Source organism: Sceloporus occidentalis, unplaced genomic scaffold, assembly GCF_023333645.1.
Source record: "Sceloporus occidentalis isolate IW3139 unplaced genomic scaffold, rSceOcc1.0.p SCAF_4, whole genome shotgun sequence".
NCBI lineage: Eukaryota > Metazoa > Chordata > Lepidosauria > Squamata > Phrynosomatidae > Sceloporus > Sceloporus occidentalis.
Window position 1 is genome coordinate 84,432,184 of NW_028316984.1, and position 20,940 is coordinate 84,453,123.

Consider the following 20,940-nt stretch of genomic DNA (forward strand, 5'->3'; position numbering starts at 1 on the left):
GTAATGTTCTGAAACTTTAGATTCTGAATACTAGGCTTGTTTATAAAAGCAAACTTTTAACTGCACTTTTCCACAGGATTAAGTCAGCTGCCTGGGACTAGATCCAGCCTTAGTGTTTTCAAAGGAAGACATTTCCCAGATGAAGGGATCCTCACTGTCATGATTAGACAGCATTGTGCAATTATTCTGCCTTTTTCTGCTTCACAGATTTTTCTATGATAAAAAAGATGGTGGTAGTAGTAGAAAAACAAAAGAGGTTTAAATGTGGAGGACGGTGCCTCTGAAGTGCTCCCAAAATTCAGTGACACAAGTGTCACTTGAAATTGCAAATCCTGCTTTGCCTGATATATAGTAAGTATTAAAACAAAAGAAGCCATATTAGTGTTCTGATTTCCACTAAAAATTATTTCCCTCCAAGGATTTAAATAAACTTAATTTTCTAAGATATGCCAACATTGACAGGAAATCTCTGAAGCTGAAACCTCCATTTCAGAAGAAGTTATCTGAGCAAAAATCCTCCAGGGCTTAAAAGCACTTTAAAGTGCTTGTTAAGTCAGGAATCTGGCCCCAAACCACAAAATGATTTTCTTTCCCTAACGTAGCAATGTATTTTTAGGCTCAATTAGTGATGCGTCTGTATGTAGGTGAGGGGTGGGTGGATTCCTCCAGACAGATGATTCCTACTACTAACGTTTTATACAGTTATTCTGCCCTCCCCCCCACTTAATAGATTTTCTAGTTGTTACCCTGATTTACTGTGCAGTCACCCTGCCTCAAACATAACATTCTATTGGGAATCCATCCAGATGCCTTTGGTCTCACTCTTGAGTTACGTCTTTTGACTAGTAGGTTAGACTTGGAGCCACGTGTCTGAAAGCACATTCTGTGGTAAGAAAAAAGATGGAAGAAGTGATGGAGGAGGAGAAGGGTCCAAAACAGACTGCAGAAATAATCCAGTTTGAGGCTGCTTTAACTGCCCTGGCCAAGTGCTAGGGAATCATGGAGACTGTAGTTTATCATGGCATTAGAGCTCTCTGATGGAGGAGGCTAAATGTCACAAAACTACAGTTCCCAGAACACCCCAGCATTGAGTCAGGGCAGTTAAAGCTGTTTAAAATTGGATTATTTCTGTAGAGTGTTTTGGACCGAAGAGATCATATGGACATCATACATCAAATTCTAAAAATGAGGGAAATTATTGTATTGCCCGGAAGGCAAAATAATCAGACTGACAGTATTTCACATTGGAAAACAATCATACCATGCTAGATCCACAAACACTATACATCTTTCAGCGCTCCATGATTCCCTCTCACAATGCTACTGCCATTCTTAAAACTTCACAGGTGCTCCAATGTCATTTTTCAATTTCACATCTCTCTTGGACTCCCCACTGTCTTGTTTTGGTACTAGGATCAGCAATAACTAACCTTTAAAACTGAGGTCTTTTGGTGGACATTTATTCCAGTCAGCCAGGACTCTTAGCCAGAGGACTTTTTCGTCAGCTGCCCCTAGAGTGTGGAGGATATCACACGACTGAAATTAGAAGTATAATCCAGTGTCATCCTGAATGCAATCATGCATATTCATGTTATTGCGTGAAAGGTCGCCACATGCGATTGCTGGCAGTCCGAACACACTCAGAACTCAATCACGCGTCAATCCACAGTTAAGTAAATTTGGTGAATTAGCGAAGTCACAAACCCAACTCTTAGGCAACTCCACACTCAGTGTGCTGTTGTTTGGTGTGATATGCATGTCTCCTTTGGTCCTGGTTCCCCCTCCCATCTGGAAGGGAGGGGGTTCTCATGAAGCCAGGCTGCAATTCCGCTTCAATTTTGCTTCCACTTGTCCTTCAGCATTGCTGAGGGGGTGCTGCTGCCTGCTAATTAAGAGGCATGGACCCAGAGCTATTGGATAACCATTCTATTCACGTTTTAACATGACAAGAGTGAATATATGCTTGTTCTAATGTGAAAAGAGCATGTTCTTTCAACCATTCTTCCTCCCCCCCCAACCTCTTTTGTAAATTGTGGGGTTCCTTGGTTCCTCTCTGTCACTTGCCTAAATATGCTATGCTCCAGTCATCTGGAATCTCACTGAGCATGCACAAGGGTGCCAATTCGCAATTAAGAACCCACCGATGTGATGGCTTACTTTGCACAGAATGTGAGTCGCGTTTGGGGAGGCCATTACAGCAAATTTAGGTGTGATAAGTAATCACATAATTGCGTGAATTTTCGAATTGACCTCGCTATCTTCTCTTCCGAAATTGAGAGCCTCCCAACCCGTTTGATAAATTCCTGTGGGTGACCTGCCGGAACAGATTTGGCAGGTGCATATGCTGTCCAAATTTAAAACAGCATCAAAGACCAACCTCTTCTGGCAGGCTTATCCAGATGATTTTTAAATTGTGGATTTAGATGATGAATTTTAAATGTGGGTTTGTTTTAAAATGTGTATGTCTTATTTGTCCTTTTAAATTTTTTCATATTTTAATTAATGTGTTTTAATTGATGTTGTTCATTGTTGATTTGTCTTCTTCTTCTTCTTCTTCTTCTTCTTCTTCTTCTTCGTTGTCAATTAAAGACTACAGCCTTGAAATTGACAGCTATTCGTGACAGTGTGGGTACCTTGCACTGAGATCTAGGCTGCCCAATACCATTAGTCAAGACAATAGATGCTTTCCTAACATATTAGATGCCTAATATATCTTAGATTTCAATGTCTCTGCTCTTACAGTTTGATCAGTGCTTTGGGATCAAGATTAACAGAGTGAAGCTGTAGCTTTTCTTCAAATGCCATTGAAAAAGTAACCATATTTTTAAAGTTAATACTATTAGCAAAATATACAGGACAAGTGCCCTTAAAATCTTAAAGTTAACACAACAAATAACAAGATGTACTGCTTTGTTGGAAACCCCGTGTGGTATAGTGGCTTGAGCATTGGACTCTGGAGACCAGGATACAATTCCTTGCTTGGCCATGGAAACTCACTGGGTAACCTTGGCAAGTCACACTCTCTCAGCCTCAGATTATGGCAAAGGCAAACACTCTCTGAAGAATTTTGCCAAGAAAACCCCAAGATAGCTTTGTTGTAGGGCCACCATAAACTGGAAACAACTTGAAGGCACACAAACAACAAACGTCTTTGTTGTGTTGCCATTTTCTTGATAGGCAAATATCAAGATCTTCACATTTTTCATTGAAGCAAAGCAGTTCTTATTTTGGTATAGCATAGTTATATCCATCCTACTGTACTTTCAACTGGCTCAGGTGAACTGTGTGGCTGTAGGTACATGACATCTTTCCAAAGGCTTATCTGGTTTCTAGGAGGCTTGTAGTTAATTGAAGTGATGCTGATGAAAGTAGTAAGAGAAAACTATATCTCTGTAATTTGTAATTCCTTTCAATGTTTTGATTTTACTTATTAATCTTTCTCACAGCACAATGCACCATATACAGTCAATCCATGAGTTATTAAAAGTTTCAGGCCTTTCCATTTAGCTGAAATGTCCATCTTTGCCAACACTAGTAGCACTAAAATTAATTTCTTATATAGACGTCACACTACTTGAGTCATCAAATATTGGTGAAAGGAGTAGCTGTGATCTCTGAACAGATTGCTTGACTAGAAATATCTTTTGTACAGTTAGCCCTCCATATCTACAGACTTTTTATCCATGGATGCAGCCATTCACAACTTGAAAATATTCTACACACATACACAGACACAAAATTCCAAAAAGCAAACCTTAGCTTTGACATTTATATAAGGGACACTATTTTACTATATCGTTGTACTGTATATAATTTGACTCGAGCTTCTACAGATTTTGGTATCTATGGGGGTCCTGGAACCAAACCCCAGAAGATACTAAAGGCTTCATGTACTTCTAATAATATCATCTTGCACTAATGGGGAATCCAGCCTCATGTATATCCAACAGTCTCTTTGCTACAGCCTTATTAACAAACTTTGAACATTACATGTGCTATTAGTGACAGTCTGGTTGGTGCACGATGCCAGTAGTCTAAGACTTCATGGCCGCTTCTCTGTGCTTGACAAGGCCAGATTTAAATGGAAATACCAACCAACCCTTGTTCCAGAGTGACTCTAACATTAGATTTCCATGTGATTTTAAAGCCCTATGATGAGTCTCCAGATAACCATTTAATCAATACACCATTTTAAAGACTTGTTCCTTTTAAGTCTCAAGCCAAGACAATACGGAAGCCTTCAAACTATGTGAGTGCCCTAGTGACCTCTTCAATTTTCTTAATCTTTGTTAAGAAAAACTTGGAGCAATCTTGGAGCCATTGCATTTAGTCCATTTTGTGGATGTTCTTGAGAGTCTGGAGACACCCAGTTGCCCTCCAGAGGGATGCCACAGCAGCCAAATGGCACGGCATCACTTCGGACCAAAAAGAACTCGGAAAAAAACAGGTTCTTTTTTGGTGCGCAGGGACAACATCATCAGTGTGCCATTGGTGCACTGTGACGTGTCCAAGATGCAAGTGCAGTGCCCAGAGGTGCAGACGCAGCACCATGCTTGCATCATGCATGCGTGCCCTGTATGGACGCTGCCATGTAAAGATGGTGACGTCCATATGTGTTAGGGTTCTGGAGCGTGCGGATGCACACTTCGGAAACCTAAAATTGGCCCCAGGCCTTTGAAAGTTTACAGCTTTTTCCAGTGAAGAAATCAGCATTCCTAAAGCTGCTTTTCATTCTCCATTCCTTTTATTATTTAAATTTGTCTATATTGTAATAGAATGAGTGCTTCAAAAAGAAAAAAGGACACAATAATAAGGGTAAGAGAGCAAGAGATTTCAGAGCAGAAACGCCATGCTTAATATGTTACCATCAAAATTGAAATACTTTCAAGACACAGATGATTGAATCTATGGTTATGAAGGGCTGACTGTAATTTGGATTCATTTCATGCCCTATCTCCATCCTCAACCATGATATAATCATCATTATTTAATCATTAAAAGACACCCAGTTTCAGTTTAGAAAAACTATGTAATTTTGGGGGGTATATTTTTTTTGTTCAACAAAAGCTTCTATGAAGACACACCCAACTAAAGGTGGTGGCAGGTTTGGGTGTGCAACGCCAGTACCCTGGTGAGAACAAACCGTGATACCCAAAAAGATCTGAAACTAGATGTAAAGTTCAAAAAAGGGGGGAAATTTAATTTAAAGGACAAAAATAAAAGGTCTTCTCCTCCCCAGCTCTAAACAAAGATACTTTACAGTTCAGCTTTCTTCCAGACGACATCTCTCTGGATCCGATGTAGTTTGTTCTCCTTACTCAATGAAGCTGGTGCAGGGTCTTTCAGCTCCTAAATTCTTCTATTTTCTATGCTAATGGTAACTGATTTGGCTAAGTGGTGTAAGAAATGCCCTTTCCGGCTGTCTGGGCCTGCTTGCCACCAAAAGACAGCTCTCTGCTAGCTCTCAGAGAAACTGCTCCAACTAAAAACCTCTAGCTACAGCACAGCCTGCTGGGAAAGGGCAAACCAAACCTAGAAATGAAGCAGGGGAAACCTACAGCTCCTCCCATAAACTAATACAAAGAACTTTTCTACACTAAAATAATCTATGGCCTGAACCAACACAAAGGAAAATGCAGGGGGAAATTCAAACAGTCCTGGCAGGACATCACACTCCCCGCTCAAAATTTCAACGAAATTTTGCAACCTTATGACCTATCCTATCCATTTATACATTAGATCAAAAAGTTCTATCTAACACTAAACTGGGTAAAGTCTGTCAAAGGGTCTTCGATACTTGACCACTTTGTCTTTGCTTATAGTTCTTACGGTGGCCTTTCGGATTTTCCCATCTGTGCTTGGATAAATTTCTTCTACAACTGCAGTAGGCCATTTATAGCGAGGGCTCTCTCTTTCTTTAAAAAGAACAACATCTCCGATGTTTAAATCAATTTGGGGACGTTGCCACAATTTTCTTCGTTGTAAGAGACAAAGGTATTCAGACTTCCATCTCTTCCAAAACTCTGATGCCAACGACTGAACTTGTTTCCATTGAATGGTATGAATTCCTTCTGGGACAGGAAGGCTGATATCTTTCCAGTCAGGGTTTTTAAAAGTCAAGATCATGGCTGGAGTCAAAATTTGTGCCCTTTCTGGATCTGTAGTAATAGGCACCAGCGGGCGGTTGTTGATGATGGCCACAACTTCTGCCATAAACGTAACCAAAATTTCATGTGTCAGGAACGTGCATTTTGTAAGCATTGCCTCTAGAATACGTCTACTGACACCAATCATGCGCTCCCAAGCTCCCCCCATATGGGAAGCATGAGGCACATTGAAAAACCATTGAATTTTCTCTTTGTTAGCAAAGTCCATTACAGTTTTGTCTTCTGCTAGTTTAGTTATGCAATTCAGCTCTTTAGTGGCTCCAATGAAGTTAGTGCCTCTATCAGACCTGATAGTTTTTACTGGACCCCTTATTGAAATGAATCCTTTTAGGGCATTAATAAAGGAAGAAGAGTCCATACTTTCCACAACTTCAATGTGTACTGCTCTGATCACTAAGCAAGTGAATAACACTGCCCATCTCTTGCTGTTAACTATTCCTCCTCTGGTTTTACGAGCACGTACCTCCCAGTGTCCAAAAATATCGAGACCAATGTGTGTAAATGGAGGATCCATAGAAGTACGGTCTTCTGGAAGTTCAGCCATAAGCTGGCTCTCACACTTTCTGCAAAGTTTTCTACATGTCACACATTGAAAAATAACTTTGTTGACCAATTTTCTGCAATTAATAATCCACAAGCCAGCATTTCTGACACTTGCTTCAGTCAGGGTTCGCCCTTGATGATGTATTCTTTCATGGTAGTGTCTGACTACTAAAAGGGCTACATGGCTATTTGCAGGCAGAATAATAGGATTTTTTAAGCTGTTCTTGATTTTAGCTCTTTGAAGTCTACCTCCAACACGTAGAAGACCTCTGGTATCCATAACTGGACATAGATCTTTAAGGATACTATGTCTAGGTAGATATTGTTGCTTTTCTATGCATCTGAATTCTTCCTCGAATTCAGATCTCTGTGTAGATCTGTAGATCAGGGTTTCTGCTTTAACCATATCTATGGTTGTTAAAGCTGCTTTGTCTCTGAAAGTTGCAAAATGGATGAGTCTAGCAAGAGCTCGCTGAAGACTCAGCCACTGAGAAAACTTTGTAAATTTTCTGGCATCTAAATGAGGCAACCTTATACTGCTTGTATTCACCAAGTTTATTTTGCAGCTGCTGATCTCTGGCAGACACTCAGGTAACTCAGAGAATGTTTCGGTTTTACCTTTGTTGTGATCAGGAACATCTAACTCCATCAGGAATTTTGGACCGGTCAGCCAAGTGGAAGACTGTACCTTTTGGGCTGAAGCTCCTCTTGTAGCAATATCAGCTGGATTTAGTTCAGAAGGAACATATTTCCATTGACTTTGTTGAGTACAAGAAAGAATTTTATTTACTCTGTTGGTTATGTACATTTTAAACCTCTTTGTAGTGTTTGTAAGGTATCCTAATACAACCATACTGTCAGTGTATAGTAATACTTTGTGGAATTTTGTTTCTACTTCCACACAAATGGTTTGAAGAAGTTGGGTAGCTAGCAAAGCAGCACACAGCTCTAATCTGGGTATTGTTTGTTTGGGTGCTACCTTTGCTTTGGCCATAATAAATCCTGTATGCGTCTCGGTGTTATTTTTAGCTCTCAGATATGCTACTGCGGCAATTGCTATTTCAGAGGCATCACAAAAATGTGTAGCTCATAAACGGTATTTGGTCCAGGTTCTACAGGAACATACTGTCTGGGCACAGTAAGGTGTTCAATGTTTTTGATCTGAGACGCCCAGGCCTTCCATGCTAAATCCAGGGCTGGGGGAAGATTTTCATCCCAGTCTTTAACTTGATTTATTATCTCTCTAAAGATGTTTCTGGCCACTATAAGCACTGGTGCTACGATACCCAAGGGGTCATAAACACTATTGATCGAAGAGAGTACTTTTCTCTTTGTAGTCTGAAGTTCAAGTTTGGGAACTCTGATTGAGAGTCTATCAGTGAAGACATTCCACAGAATACCAAGGCTACTCTGTGTACGCTTGTCTTCAAAGATTGTTGTGACATCCTTTTCGACAAGCTCTTCTTTAGGAAAAGTCTCTAAAACTTCTCTGCTATTAGAGACTACTTTATGAAGCTTTATCTTAGCCAAGCTTAGCACAGACTGTACCTCTTTAACAATTCGGCTGGCTTCTTGTGCTGAGTCGAAGGAAATCAGTAAGTCATCTACATAAAAGTTCGTGTTGATTGCACGATAAGCCTCTATACTACACTGATCTTTATATGTCTCTGCAGTCTTTTTTAGACAGTAATTGGCTACCGCTGGGCTAGGAGTATTCCCGAAAACATGTACTCTCATACGGAACTCAGTGATATCTTCCAAGGTTTCCGTGTTCTGGAACCACAAGAACTTTAGGAAGCGGCGATGTTCTGGCTTAACCAAGAAAGCATAGAACATTTTGTGTATGTCTGCTGTCACAGCTATTTTCCTTTCTCTAAACTTTAGAAGTGCTCCTAGTAAACTGTTAAGCAAGTCTGGTCCTTTAAGAAGAACATCATTAAGTGAGATGTTTTGTACCTTTGCACTTGAGTCGAAAACTATTCTCACCTTTTCTGGCTTTTGTGGGTGAGTTACCTTATGGTATGGCAAGAACCAATGCTCTTGGGGTTTACTGCACAAAGGAACTCTTTCAGCATAGTTGCTTGTAAACAGATCTTCAATGAACTGTACAATTTGTTCCTTCAAAGTGGGATCTTTGAGCATTCTATTTCTCAAAGCAAAAAGCCTTTTTTCCGCAAGATGACGGTTGTTAGGCAAAATTGGTCGATCTTCTCTAAAGGGAAGAGGTGCCATCCAGCTCCCTTCACTATCTTGGACTGTCTCTAAATTCATTATGTCCAGGAACTTTCTTTCCTCACGGGAAAAGGCTATGTCTTCATCTCTTACTGAAGTTTCAAAAATGGAGCCGTAGTCTGGGATAATACCAAGGCAACACACCTTAATGTGGCTTAAGCAACTTTGTAGTTGTGTGGGTCGTGAATTTGGAAATTGGCTATTTCCTGTAAGATTTAACGCTGCTGGCGGGCTCTTGCTATGGACGCACACAGGTCCAATAACTGTCCATCCAAGTGGCAGTTTTTGTGCTATTGGTGCACCTGGAGGTCCACTTACTTGTTTCAAGACCTGGAACAGCTCTGGGCAATCTGAGCCTATCAGTAGGGAAATTTCAGCATCTTTGTCCAATGCAGGAATTTCTTTTGCTATAGCTTTTAGGTGTGCATGGCTTTCAGCTACAGCCTTGGTGGCTATTTGGTTCTTGTTCCTAGGGATAGAAGAGCACTCTATTAAAGGAGGCAGTTTAATGTACCTTTTGCCATTGCAAGGCGAAATCATGAACTCCGTTGCCACTCTACCCTGCATTTGTTGCTGTCCAGTGCAGGTAGATATGGTATATTCAAGAATCTTGGCTTTGACCGCAAAGGTACTGAAGAACTCTGGTGTGGCCAAGGATGCGTCACTCTGTGAGTCTAGGGCAATATAAAGTCTTTTTCTAAAGTGAGGTTTGTCTTCTGGGAAAACTTCAGCTAGACAAATCGGATGGCATATCCTAATCTGCGTTGAGTCCTGGCATAGCTTTGTACATGCCACAACTGACTCTGCTTCTGAAGTAGGTTTAGCTGCCTTTTCTGAAGCCTCACTTTTAGGACCCTCTGATTTCTTCTTAAGTTTAGGTGACACTGAAGGTGATTTGAAATGGTGCATTGCTGAGCAATGACGCGGGCTACCGCATTCAGCACATTTTACTTCTATTTTGCAGTTTCTAGCAAAGTGAACCTTTGAACCACAGCATCGAAAGCAGACTTTTGCTTTAGCTGCTATCTCCAGCCTTTCGTTGTAAGGCCTTTTTGAGAACTCTTTACAATCTGCAAGGCTATGTGGTTTATTATGAATGGGACATGGAATTTCTTTAGTCTCTTGTGTTTTATTCGACTTAAACTGAGTGACCTCAGTGGATTTAACTACAACTGTGGCCTTCCCCATTTCCTTGATAGGAATTTTGTCTTCCTTTACAGTCTTCTCTGAGCGCATGTTTTGGTAAAGGGTTGGGAACCCAGTCTGCGGGTCATTCCTTTCCTTAGCAGCTCTTGTCACAAAGTTCACAAGGTAACTGAAGGGTGGGTAGCATTGCATGTTGAGTTCCTTATAAGAAAACACCTCTCTTCCCCACCTCTCCTGGAGCTGAAAGGGTAGTTTTTGGAGCACCTGTCGCTGTGTGATGTATTGATCTAAACAGGCTAGACCAGGTAACTCTGGATTACATTTCGCAGACTGAAGTTCAACTAAAAGATCACTTAAGTCCCAAAGTTGACGGTAGTCCTTTGACTTGAGGATTGGGAACTTATAAAGCCGATTTAGTAACGATGCTTCTATTTCTGTTGATGCACCATATCGCTCTTCTAATCTATTCCACGCTGTCTGCAATGCCTTAACTGGATCTGACACGTAGGCCGCGTAGATTCTCTGGACCTGAAGGGATGAGTTGGGGCCCAACCATGCCATGAGTAAGGTGAGCTCCTCATCTGCTTGCAGTTTCAAATCTCTAATGGCTCTCTGAAAAATTACCTTCCATAAGATAAAGTCTTCAGGAAGGTCTGAGAATTTCTGGACTCCCTTGTCTCTAAGGTCCTTCCTGGGAGTTTTAAGCATGAATGGTGAACAAGACTCCATGAAGGTGGGAATCATCTCTGCAGGCTGGAATAAGTGTGGACTCCCTTTAGTTGGCAAATCAGCTTGACTGGCAGGCAAGTCCGTAGATTCTCTAGGCCTGTAAGTCTTGGGGGCTTCAGCAGCCGGGGCTTGCTGAAAGGCCACACTAGCATGGCTGGGAATTTGGCTCCCCGCCATGGGCTTCTGGTCTCCAAAGGGTTCATTGAGTGCCATGTTTATAGGTAGACAGTCACGATGGATGATCTTTTCTTTGTAGACAGAATTTTCTGTAGGCTGAGGCCATGGAGCGGCAAGCAATTGTGTCTTGCTAGCATCTAAGTTAGGAGGTGACTTGACCACAGGGTCTTGTGGGGAGCTCTCATCCACAAGGAACAAGGTAGATATCCTGTCTCTAGGCTCCTGTGTAGGAAGCAACCTCACATTTTCTTCACTGAGATCATCCTGGAAGCTCTTGGCTAAAATCCTGGCCTTTATGGACAGTTTTGAAGCCTCCTTAGCCTTGAGAAGAAGTTTCTTTTCATTTTGAATAGCAAGTTTTTGCCTTTCCTGTTCTGCTTTGAGGGCAGCTTCTTGCTCTTCTAAATCAACCTCTTGATGAAAAAGGGTCAGTTCTTTACTGGCCATTGCTGCCTCTGCTTCGGCATGCAATATTTCAGCCTTTAATTTCATCCTTTCTATTTTGAATTGTTGGGCTACCATAGACGAACTCCAGCTAGCATGGGAGGAAGAACTGCCACTACCACTTTTACTGGAGCGGGAACTATGCCTGTGGGAAGAAGACCTGCTGGTGTGACAGGTTTTTGAGCTCTTTGTACTTTGAGGCTTCCCTGGGTATATTCCTCTGCTGGACTTAGCACTGCCGGCAGGGGACCTTTCACTCTCATTATTAAGCTCTAAGCTCTGCAGCCGGAACTTGACTGTGTCCAAAACTGCACTATATTCTTTTTCTTTGTCCGCGACTTCTTCCAGGAACTGTTTTAGTCTGGATTCTGCATCGGGATTGTTCATGGTTTGAAGTGTTTGGATCCTTTTATTCACCACTTCTTTCCACTTTAGGAAACTGGATTGCTGGGCAAGCTCTCTTCTTTGCGTGTCTTCTGAGTCGCAGACTGCTGACAGCAAGGACATGGCATGTTGCAAACTCTTCCAAGCTTTCAGTTCTTTCACGCTTAAGTGTCTTTCCTCTTTTAACAGCAGTTCTAAGGCCTTTTCAGTCGGGTGTCTGTCCCTAAGAGAACGAGTGTCATGTGTGTGTCCATGTGCCAGTTCTTCAGAAAGCCTATCCATTCTGGCTGGTCCTAGTTGCCAACGCAACAACTCAGCAAGGATGAAGAGGACAAACGGTGTAGTGCTGATTTTACTTACAGCCTGCTACTGCTCCGCTTTCCTACTGTCACCACTCTTATGCTACTTCAACACAGCCAGACCTGGAGTCGGTTAAAGAGTCTTCTAGCTCCTTTCTTCAGGCTTGCAACGTGAACAAACATAAAACACACATTAATCTCTTCATAAAACTCTATCCATATACTTGAATGGAAAAAGTTCTCTCTAAAATGGCTGCTGATAATGTGCTCAGAACTCTGCAAGAAGAAGTAGAACTAAAATGGCCTCCGACCATGTGCTCAAAACTCAGCAGGAAGAAATAGCTCCAAAATGGCCGCCCACCATGTGCTCAGGACTCTGCAAGAAGAAATGGCTCCAAAATGGCCGCCCACCATGTGCTCTGGACTCTGCAAGAAGAAATAGCTCCAAAATGGCCGCCCACCATGTGCTCTGGACTCTGCAAGAAGAAATGGCTCCAAAATGGCCGCCAACCTTGTGCTCTGGACTCTGCAAGAAGAAATGGCTCCAAAATGGCCGCCAACCTTTTCCCCTTTTATAACCACAGAGTCTTCTTCTCCTTCTATGCAAATCTTGGGATCTTGCTTCAATGCAGGGCCTTGCACTTGGACTCTCTTTGACAGGCCGGAAGCGGCAATGGCCGCCAGGATTTCTTACACTATGAAGACACACCCAACTAAAGGTGGTGGCAGGTTTGGGTGTGCAACGCCAGTACCCTGGTGAGAACAAACCGTGATACCCAAAAAGATCTGAAACTAGATGTAAAGTTCAAAAAAGGGGGGAAATTTAATTTAAAGGACAAAAATAAAAGGTCTTCTCCTCCCCAGCTCTAAACAAAGATACTTTACAGTTCAGCTTTCTTCCAGACGACATCTCTCTGGATCCGATGTAATTTGTTCTCCTTACTCAATGGAGCTGGTGCAGGGTCTTTCAGCTCCTAAATTCTTCTATTTTCTATGCTAATGGTAACTGATTTGGCTAAGTGGTGTAAGAAATGCCCTTTCCGGCTGTCTGGGCCTGCTTGCCACCAAAAGACAGCTCTCTGCTAGCTCTCAGAGAAACTGCTCCAACTAAAAACCTCTAGCTACAGCACAGCCTGCTGGGAAAGGGCAAACCAAACCTAGAAATGAAGCAGGGGAAACCTACAGCTCCTCCCATAAACTAATACAAAGAACTTTTCTACACTAAAATAATCTATGGCCTGAACCAACACAAAGGAAAATGCAGGGGGAAATTCAAACAGTCCTGGCAGGACATCACAGCTTCTATAGAATTCTGTCATGATTTAAGTCATGTCTCATTAGGTTAGATGGATGTCGTCTGAAATAAAAATAAGTATTTTGGAAGTGCAAACATCCATGTATCATAATTCTACCTAATAAGGAGAAGTTCACTGATTTCATAATTTCCCACAAACAGCTGTGTTTGGTGATTCACAGCATGGGCAGAAGGCTGTTCTCTCTGGAGTCACTGCTTTTTGCCATGCACTGTGAGATACAGAGCCAAAACACACTGCAGAAACAATCCAGTCTGAGACTGCTTTAACTGCCCTGGCTCAGTATTAGGGAATTTGGGGAACTGTAGTTTTGTGAGACATTCAGGCGGGTTACAGACCGCCCATTTGGGGCGGGCTGTACCCGCCCCTTTCCCTGGTGTATCAGGGCCTCAGTGGTCAGAACGGCAGCCGCTGAGGCCCTGATCCACCGCTTTTCAGGCTGCGGGGAAGCAGCAAAACACTGCTTCCCCGCAGCCTGAAAAGGGGTGTCCCTGGGGCTTCAAGCCCCAAGGACACCCCGTGGTGGCGGGAAGGAGGAGACACCCTGCGGCCAGCGGACCAAACCAGGAAGGAGCTCCGAAACGGAGCTCCTTCCTGCTCCGTGCTAAGGGCATACTAAGCGCCCTGGCGCGGAGTGAGGACGTCACGTCCGCGCCGCCCCATATAGAGGTGGCGCAGTCATGACGTCCTCATGGCGGCGGCCGTGTGGAACGGCCACCGCCATTTTGTGCGTGCGGAGCACGCATTAGGGTTAGGGGGTGCAGAAGCACCGCCCCTTTCTAACCCTAGTGCACGCCCCGCATGCACAAAACGGCCCGTTTGTAATGGGCCTCAGCTTTCTCTGTCAGAGAGCTCTGGTGCCACAACAAACTACAGTTCCCAGGATTCCCTAGCACTGAGTCAGGGCAGTTAAAGCAGTCTCAAACTGGATTATTTCTGCAGTGTATTTTGGATTGGGGGGGTGGACTGGATGGCCCTTGCGGTCTCTTCCAACTCTACGATTCTATGATTATATGACCACAGTGTAGCTTTTGCCATATGGAAAAGCTGTTCTTTGTATGCAAACATTTTCATAACTTTGAGTGTTGGTTGTTATTGTTGTTGTTCTGTGTTTTCAAGTCATTTTTGACAGATGGCAACCCTAAGGCCAAGTTTTTCTTGGCAAGATTTGTTCAGAGGGGGTTTGCCCTTGCCTTCCTCTGAGTCTGAGAGAGTGTGATTTGCCCAGGGTCACCCAGTGTGTTTCCATGGCCAAGTGAGGATATGAATTCTTGTCTCCAGAGTCATAGTCTAGCAGTCGAACTACTACACTGTTCCCAACTTAGGGCATACACAGTGGTGTCACTAGGAGAGTGTGGACCACACCAGGTGACACTCTAAGGGCGGGGGAGGGGAGGTGGGGGTGACACCACTTCTCAAACTTCTATTTTGTTTTGTTTGTTTTGCAGAAATGGGTTGTGGCACTCTCCTGTGTCCCTTTAAAATACTGAAGAGATGGGGTTAGTGGGGTGCTGCTAAGTGGAAGGGGAAGGAGAGACCCCAGGTTAATAAAAGTTTGCTTTAAATTTTTTTAATTTTAATTTTTAAAAAATACATGTTCATTTTTTCAAAAAATATTCTTTAAAAACATTTTTAAAAAACATCACATTTCCCAAATTTTCACTTTTAACCACATGAAACTACACACACACACACACACACACACACACACACACACACACACATTCAGGCTGAGTGTATGATAACTGTAATTTAAAGATATGGTTTCAATTTTGCAAGTTGTTTATGTCACAGCAATTGCCATTACATTCAGTGATATATGGGAATTACAACTTATGAGTAACATTAGTAAAAAAAAATGACTAAGGATTCTGTAAGGTGTGGCATGGGAGGAGGCCAGTGGGGGAGTGACAGCATCCATTACTGCACCAGGTGACACTAAGCCTACTGACACCACTGTGCAGATTTTATAACAATTTCTGAGAAATGTCTTCCTCCAAAGAGCCACTGAATCTGGAGTTAGGTGAGGGTGCTGAGAAGTCTGTGTCTTCTGCAAAATAAAACACCAGAATAAAACAGTGGTATGTATATTTGGCCACACAATTGCTTACACTGGAAACTGTTCCATCTTTTCTGATGCTATGTAGAACAAGTAAAACCACCTTGGAGAAAAGAAGACTGACAGGTGACATGACAGCTGTCCTCAAATATCTGAAGGGATGTCACATCGAAGATGGGCAAACTTGTCTTCTGCTGCTCCAGAGACTAGGACACAGATCAATAGATTCAAATAACAAGAAAAGACATTCCACCTAAACATGAGAAAGAACTTTCTGATGCTAAAAGCTGTTTGACAGAAGAATTGACTGTCAAAGAGGGCAGTAGATTCTCTTTCTTTGGAGCTCTTTAAACAATATAGCCATCGTTCAGGAAAGCTCTAGTAGTGAGTTCCTGCAGTGCAAAGAGTTGGACTAGATCAGGGTGGGCAGCTCCAAGGAGTCAAAAATATGTGTGTGCACGCATGCATGCGTGCTCTGAAATGTCCAAAAATGATCTCTAAGGGGTGTGGAAAGCATTTCCACTAGATTCGGAGCCCCTTTTGACTCTTCCCAGGGTCAAAAGGGTTTTTCCTCCAATTTTTTTCCAATAAATTCCCCCCTGCAATTTTCCAAAACGCCTTCTAGAATCTCATGATGGCGTGACAATATGTCTTCATGTCTCCTAGAAGGGCATTTGAAGGCAAAATAAATTTTAAAACAAAATTGTATAAAAAATAAAATAAACAATTTTTAAAAATTAAATTTTGATATATTGTTTTGTGGGAGCAGCTGCTGGGGGTCCTCTAGAGGGTTAATCTGGCCACATATGGACTTTATGGTCCCTTCTCCTTCCTCTACACTGGCTCTGCTGAAACAACCACAACACGAATCAACAACCAGAGCATGAATAATTCCTTGATTATGACTTCTTATTTTCCACAACTTGGGAAAAGGTTCTAAGGGCTGAAACCTGACCTTAGAAACTATTTCCAAGTTGCCTCCATCTCAGACTAAGCCTTTCCTGATACTTTTGGCCCTGGGGATTTATCAAAATCAATGCAAAACAAAATAAAAATTGAACTTCTCCACATTGCATCTTGCTCCAAAGAGATTGTATCCTCTCTCAGTGGTCCCCCCCTCTTCCAGCCCTCCCCTTCCAGCCTTCAGCCGCAGCTGTTCCATGGCCTGTATGACTTCCCTCAGCAACAGGAAACAGGTGCTGCTTTCATGAAAAGAACTGGACAAGAGCTTCAAATATTGCTTGAGGAGGGGGTTGTGTGGGTATGCTCTCTGTCTGGCCATGAAAAAGGGAGGCACAATGAAGATATGATTATGCACCAATTGTGTGGCCGTGCCATGGGCTTCCATGTATTGTCCTTACATGTCATTCAGGTGGTTGCCCTCTTTGGCTGTGTTGCTCTCCTGTCCATCGCATCCTGGCAAATTCCTGCTGAAAAGCCTTCCTGCTGAAAATGGCGATCAGTGTGGATTTGTTAATATCAAGGAAACTCATCCTGGGAGAAGTAGGAGGAGGTAACACATGCCCTATTGGTCTTAAAATCTAGCTTGAGGGACCCTGGTTTAAATCCTTGCTTATCCATAAAGATTTCAGTTAAGTTTTTCACCTCAGCATCAGTCTACTCTTTGCAATGTTTGATTTCAATTGTGACCAAGAGCCATCCATACTACACAGTTATAGCACTCTGATGCCACTTTAACTGCCATGGCTACTAACTCTGGAATCCTTAGATTAGCAATTGAGAAACATTTAGAATTCACAGCAAGAGAGAGCTCTATTGCCTCACCAAACTACAAATCCCAGGATAGTATAGGATTTTCCTATCAGCCAGGGTGGAGTAGTGGTTTGAGTGTTGCACTACAACTCTGGAGATCAGGGTTCAAATCCTTACTTGGTCATAAAAACCCTTGGGTGAGTCACATGCTCTCAACTCCAGAAAACCTCATGATAGGATTGCTTTGGGGTCACTATAAGTCAGAAACGACTTGAAGGCACAACAATAACAAATGACAAAGTGAAATATAGTACAATATTTGGGGAGCGTGAATGAGCTCCAGTGTTCAGGATTTTTCTCCAGAGCTGGTTTAGCTTGATTATGATCAAGCTAATAAAGGCTCTGGGTGCCAGACAGATTAGTGTGCCTTCCTCTGTTATTATTAACTTTACATTAATATTGCATTTATTTATATTAAAGTATTAATATTAATATTAATAAAACACATCGTGCTAGTATATAGGTTTTCTTTCTTTTTTATTTGTTTATTTGTTTATATCCAGCCATTCTCCTAGCATGGGATGCAGGCAGCATGCAAAAAGGCTAAAACAAAATAAAGCTTAAAAAGTTGAAGCAATTGAACAAGTTATCACAAGGCATCATGATAATGACCAAAAACCATTAGCCACTTTAGGTCCCATATTGGGAAAAAGACAGTACAGTCGCCCCTCCAAATCCACAAACTTGAAATTCGCAGACTTGGAAATCTGCGGAGGGGCAACCACCATTAACCTTAATGGGGCACACACTGTGCATGCACGTGCCCCATTCAAATCTATGAGGCTTGAATATGCGTGAGATTTGGAACTCGCGAGGAGGTCCGGAATGGATCCCCTGCAAGTTCCAAGGGGTGACTGTAATCAAGTCAAATAATAAACTAAAATAATCTATCCGCCACATGACTAGTAGCCATCATGTCTACTAGTCATAGTGACTAATAATCACATCCTACACGGATTTTTGAATCCCCATTTATAGCTGTTCAACATCACACTTTCACTATAGTATGTGGCAATAAATTTCACAGTTTAACTTTGCAAGGTGTGAAGGAGTTCTTGTTCTTGTCTGTACTGAATTTCACACCAAATGACTCGTCTGCCAAGGTTCATGCTGCCAACTTATTTCTTTCAGTTAGTCTCAAAGGTGCACAAGATCTCTCCACATTTATAGCTATTCAATCATTTAGCTTCATTGGATGATCTTGAGTTTTAAGAGAGAGGCAGAAATTTTTCTATTCTTTTTCTCTGCTCCATGCTTAATTTTGTACACCTTTTATATCTCCTCTTATTTGCCTTAAAAAGGCATATAAGGGTGCATCTGCACTGCAGAAATAATGCAGTTTGACACCACTTTAACTGGCACTGCTCAGTGCTATGGAATCCTGGGATTTGTAGACTGTCATGGCACCAAAGCTCTTGGACAGAAATGGTTAAATATCCCACAAAACTACAAATCCCAGAATTCCACAGCACTGAGCGATACAGTTAGTGGTGTCAAACTGCATTATTTCTGCAGTGCAGATGCAGCCTTAGGGCCAAGATCCTGTGTTGTAGAGTGTAGCAGAAAAGTTCCACAGGCCCCATTCATACTGGTCTAAAAGACCTGGAAGGAACTGGGCTGATCCGGATGCCCCTCCCCCGAATCGCTCCGTTAGCAAGTGCCCACTACAAATTTGAAATCGAATGCATTTTGACCTGCAAATTAGAAATCGAATGCATTCTGTGTCTGCTGGCGAGGTGGCTGCTGCCAATCAAGCTATCGTCATGGTGACATTTGCAGGGCATCGGGGAAAGTGTCCTCCCTTTTTAAAGAGCCAGGCACAGGGGTTTCAGCGGCTGAAGCAGGGAGAGAGATGCCTCTCTCTCTCTCTCTCTCTTTTTTTATAAACCTGTGGGCTTTTGGGTCAGATCTGCCCCTGTCCCAGGCAAAGGATGGGATTGCCATGCATTTTTTTATGCTTTTAAAAGCAACATTAGCTTTCCCTTTGCTTCCCTTGCTGTATCTGCTCAAGAAGACAAACCATGCGCATATTCGCTCCAAAAAAATTGTTAAAAATGTAACTTTGATTGTTTGCAACATTTGTAGCTTCCCCCTCTGCAGAAGGCAAGGAGATCCAAGGATATAAAGTGCAAGCCCAGCTCCATCTGCCTCTGGAATACAAACATAATGTATTCAATGCGCATATTTGCTCCAAAAAAATTGTTTTAATTTGAAAAGGGGGGGGGTTGCCTGATATGAGCTCCGTTCGTGACCTGAATTTTTTCCTCCTGCAAGGGAAGGAATGCCCAGCGACAGAGGGCTTTGGGCAGGGGATGCAGGGAAAAGAGGCTCCTAAAGAATGCCTTCCCTTGCTCCCTTCTTCCCAGGGCTCTTTCCTCCTCCCCCTCCCCTCCGATGAGGGGAGGAAATGCCTTGCCCTTTGCCCACCCTCTGACCTAAATCCCTCCCTCAATTTGCCTCGATCGTGATCGAGGCCAAGTTCTCATTCCCAGGACCCGGGGTTTTCCAAAAGAAACGGTATTTGCGCCGATTTCAAAAACACCGCGCTAGGGGCCATTTACCACGGAACGGGTGTGCAAGCCCCGGATTCGCTTGTGTGAGATTCGGGGTGAGTAGGAACTTCACGTGATTGAATCGGTTTCAGAACCGATTTTTTTTGTAATGTGAATGGGCCCACAGACAGAACTATGCTGTGTCTTTCCCAAAACCCCATCTCTAGACTCACTCTTTAACTGCTATAGACCTCCCCTCCATGGCCATTGAGTGGCTGGTGGAGAGCGGTGTGTGTTGGGAAAACATTTCTGGCATTGCCCTCATAGCCAAACACAGAATGATGGCATCATCCACTAAGATGTGTCAGAGTCCTCTAGTCTAGAGGTCTTGGTAGAGATGATGTCATTGTTCCATGCCTAGCTATCAATATCAACATGGGAGGGAGTGGTGCAGAAGCTAAATGCTGTGTCCTGGAGGGGGTTGTTGCAGAGGGTGGAAGGGAATGCAGCCTCTGCAGTGACCATAAAAAGACATATTTAGGCATATATGGGACTTAACGCCTGCATATGTCAATAAAAGGATGCTGGCCTAAGACTGTAAGTAAAAGTAGAAGGTAGCTGTCTTTCACTTTCCTTCTGTTTTGCTTACACCAGAACAGAGTCTGTCAGTCTGTCTTTCTTCCTTTTTAAAAAATTTCATTTGTATGATGCCTTTCTCCCAGAGGGACCCAAAATACATTTAAAACATCTCTACTAGATTAGATCAAATATTAGGATGGTCACATCATTTAAAAATGCATTACCCTAAAAGAGAACAAAGTATCATACTAGTTTGTATAAAGAAATTCCCATTTAATTAATATCGTTTAAGTAGAAGTATAGTGCATCTCACCACAGTGCGGAAGACCATAGCCATGGGATGAGTGTATTTCTCCCTTTTCATCTGAGTGCTAATGGAAATTGTCAGTGGTCCCCCCCCCCCCCGTCAAAAGATATTTGGGCAGAAGAAGTAACAACAACAAAAATCCCCCAAAATGCTATTCAATGCCCTCTAGGGAGCATGGGTGCATTTCTGCCAAATTGTTATGCCTCCTCAGTCATATTGGACTCAGAAGATTCCTTTTAAAAAAAGAAAAAGAAAAAAGGAAGGGTGATTCCGATGTGCCCCATTAGCCTCCAACA

General features: G+C 42.6%; 1 protein-coding gene and 1 long non-coding RNA gene across 4 annotated transcripts in view; one reads left to right on the forward strand and one right to left on the reverse strand.

Annotated features, from left to right (window-relative positions):
* Positions 1-20,940, forward strand: part of LOC149314201 (uncharacterized) — a 303,565-nt gene that overhangs the window by 98,642 nt on the left and 183,983 nt on the right. The gene's annotated exons all lie outside the window — the stretch shown is intronic.
* LOC149314205 (uncharacterized) lies at positions 1,482-11,945 on the reverse strand. Its single transcript, XM_089521373.1, has 3 exons — positions 8,259-11,945; positions 7,261-7,398; positions 1,482-1,511 (listed from the first exon to the last, which is right to left on the reverse strand). Exons 1-3 carry the CDS (start codon positions 11,943-11,945, stop codon positions 1,482-1,484), a joined length of 3,855 nt encoding a protein of 1,284 aa, XP_089377499.1.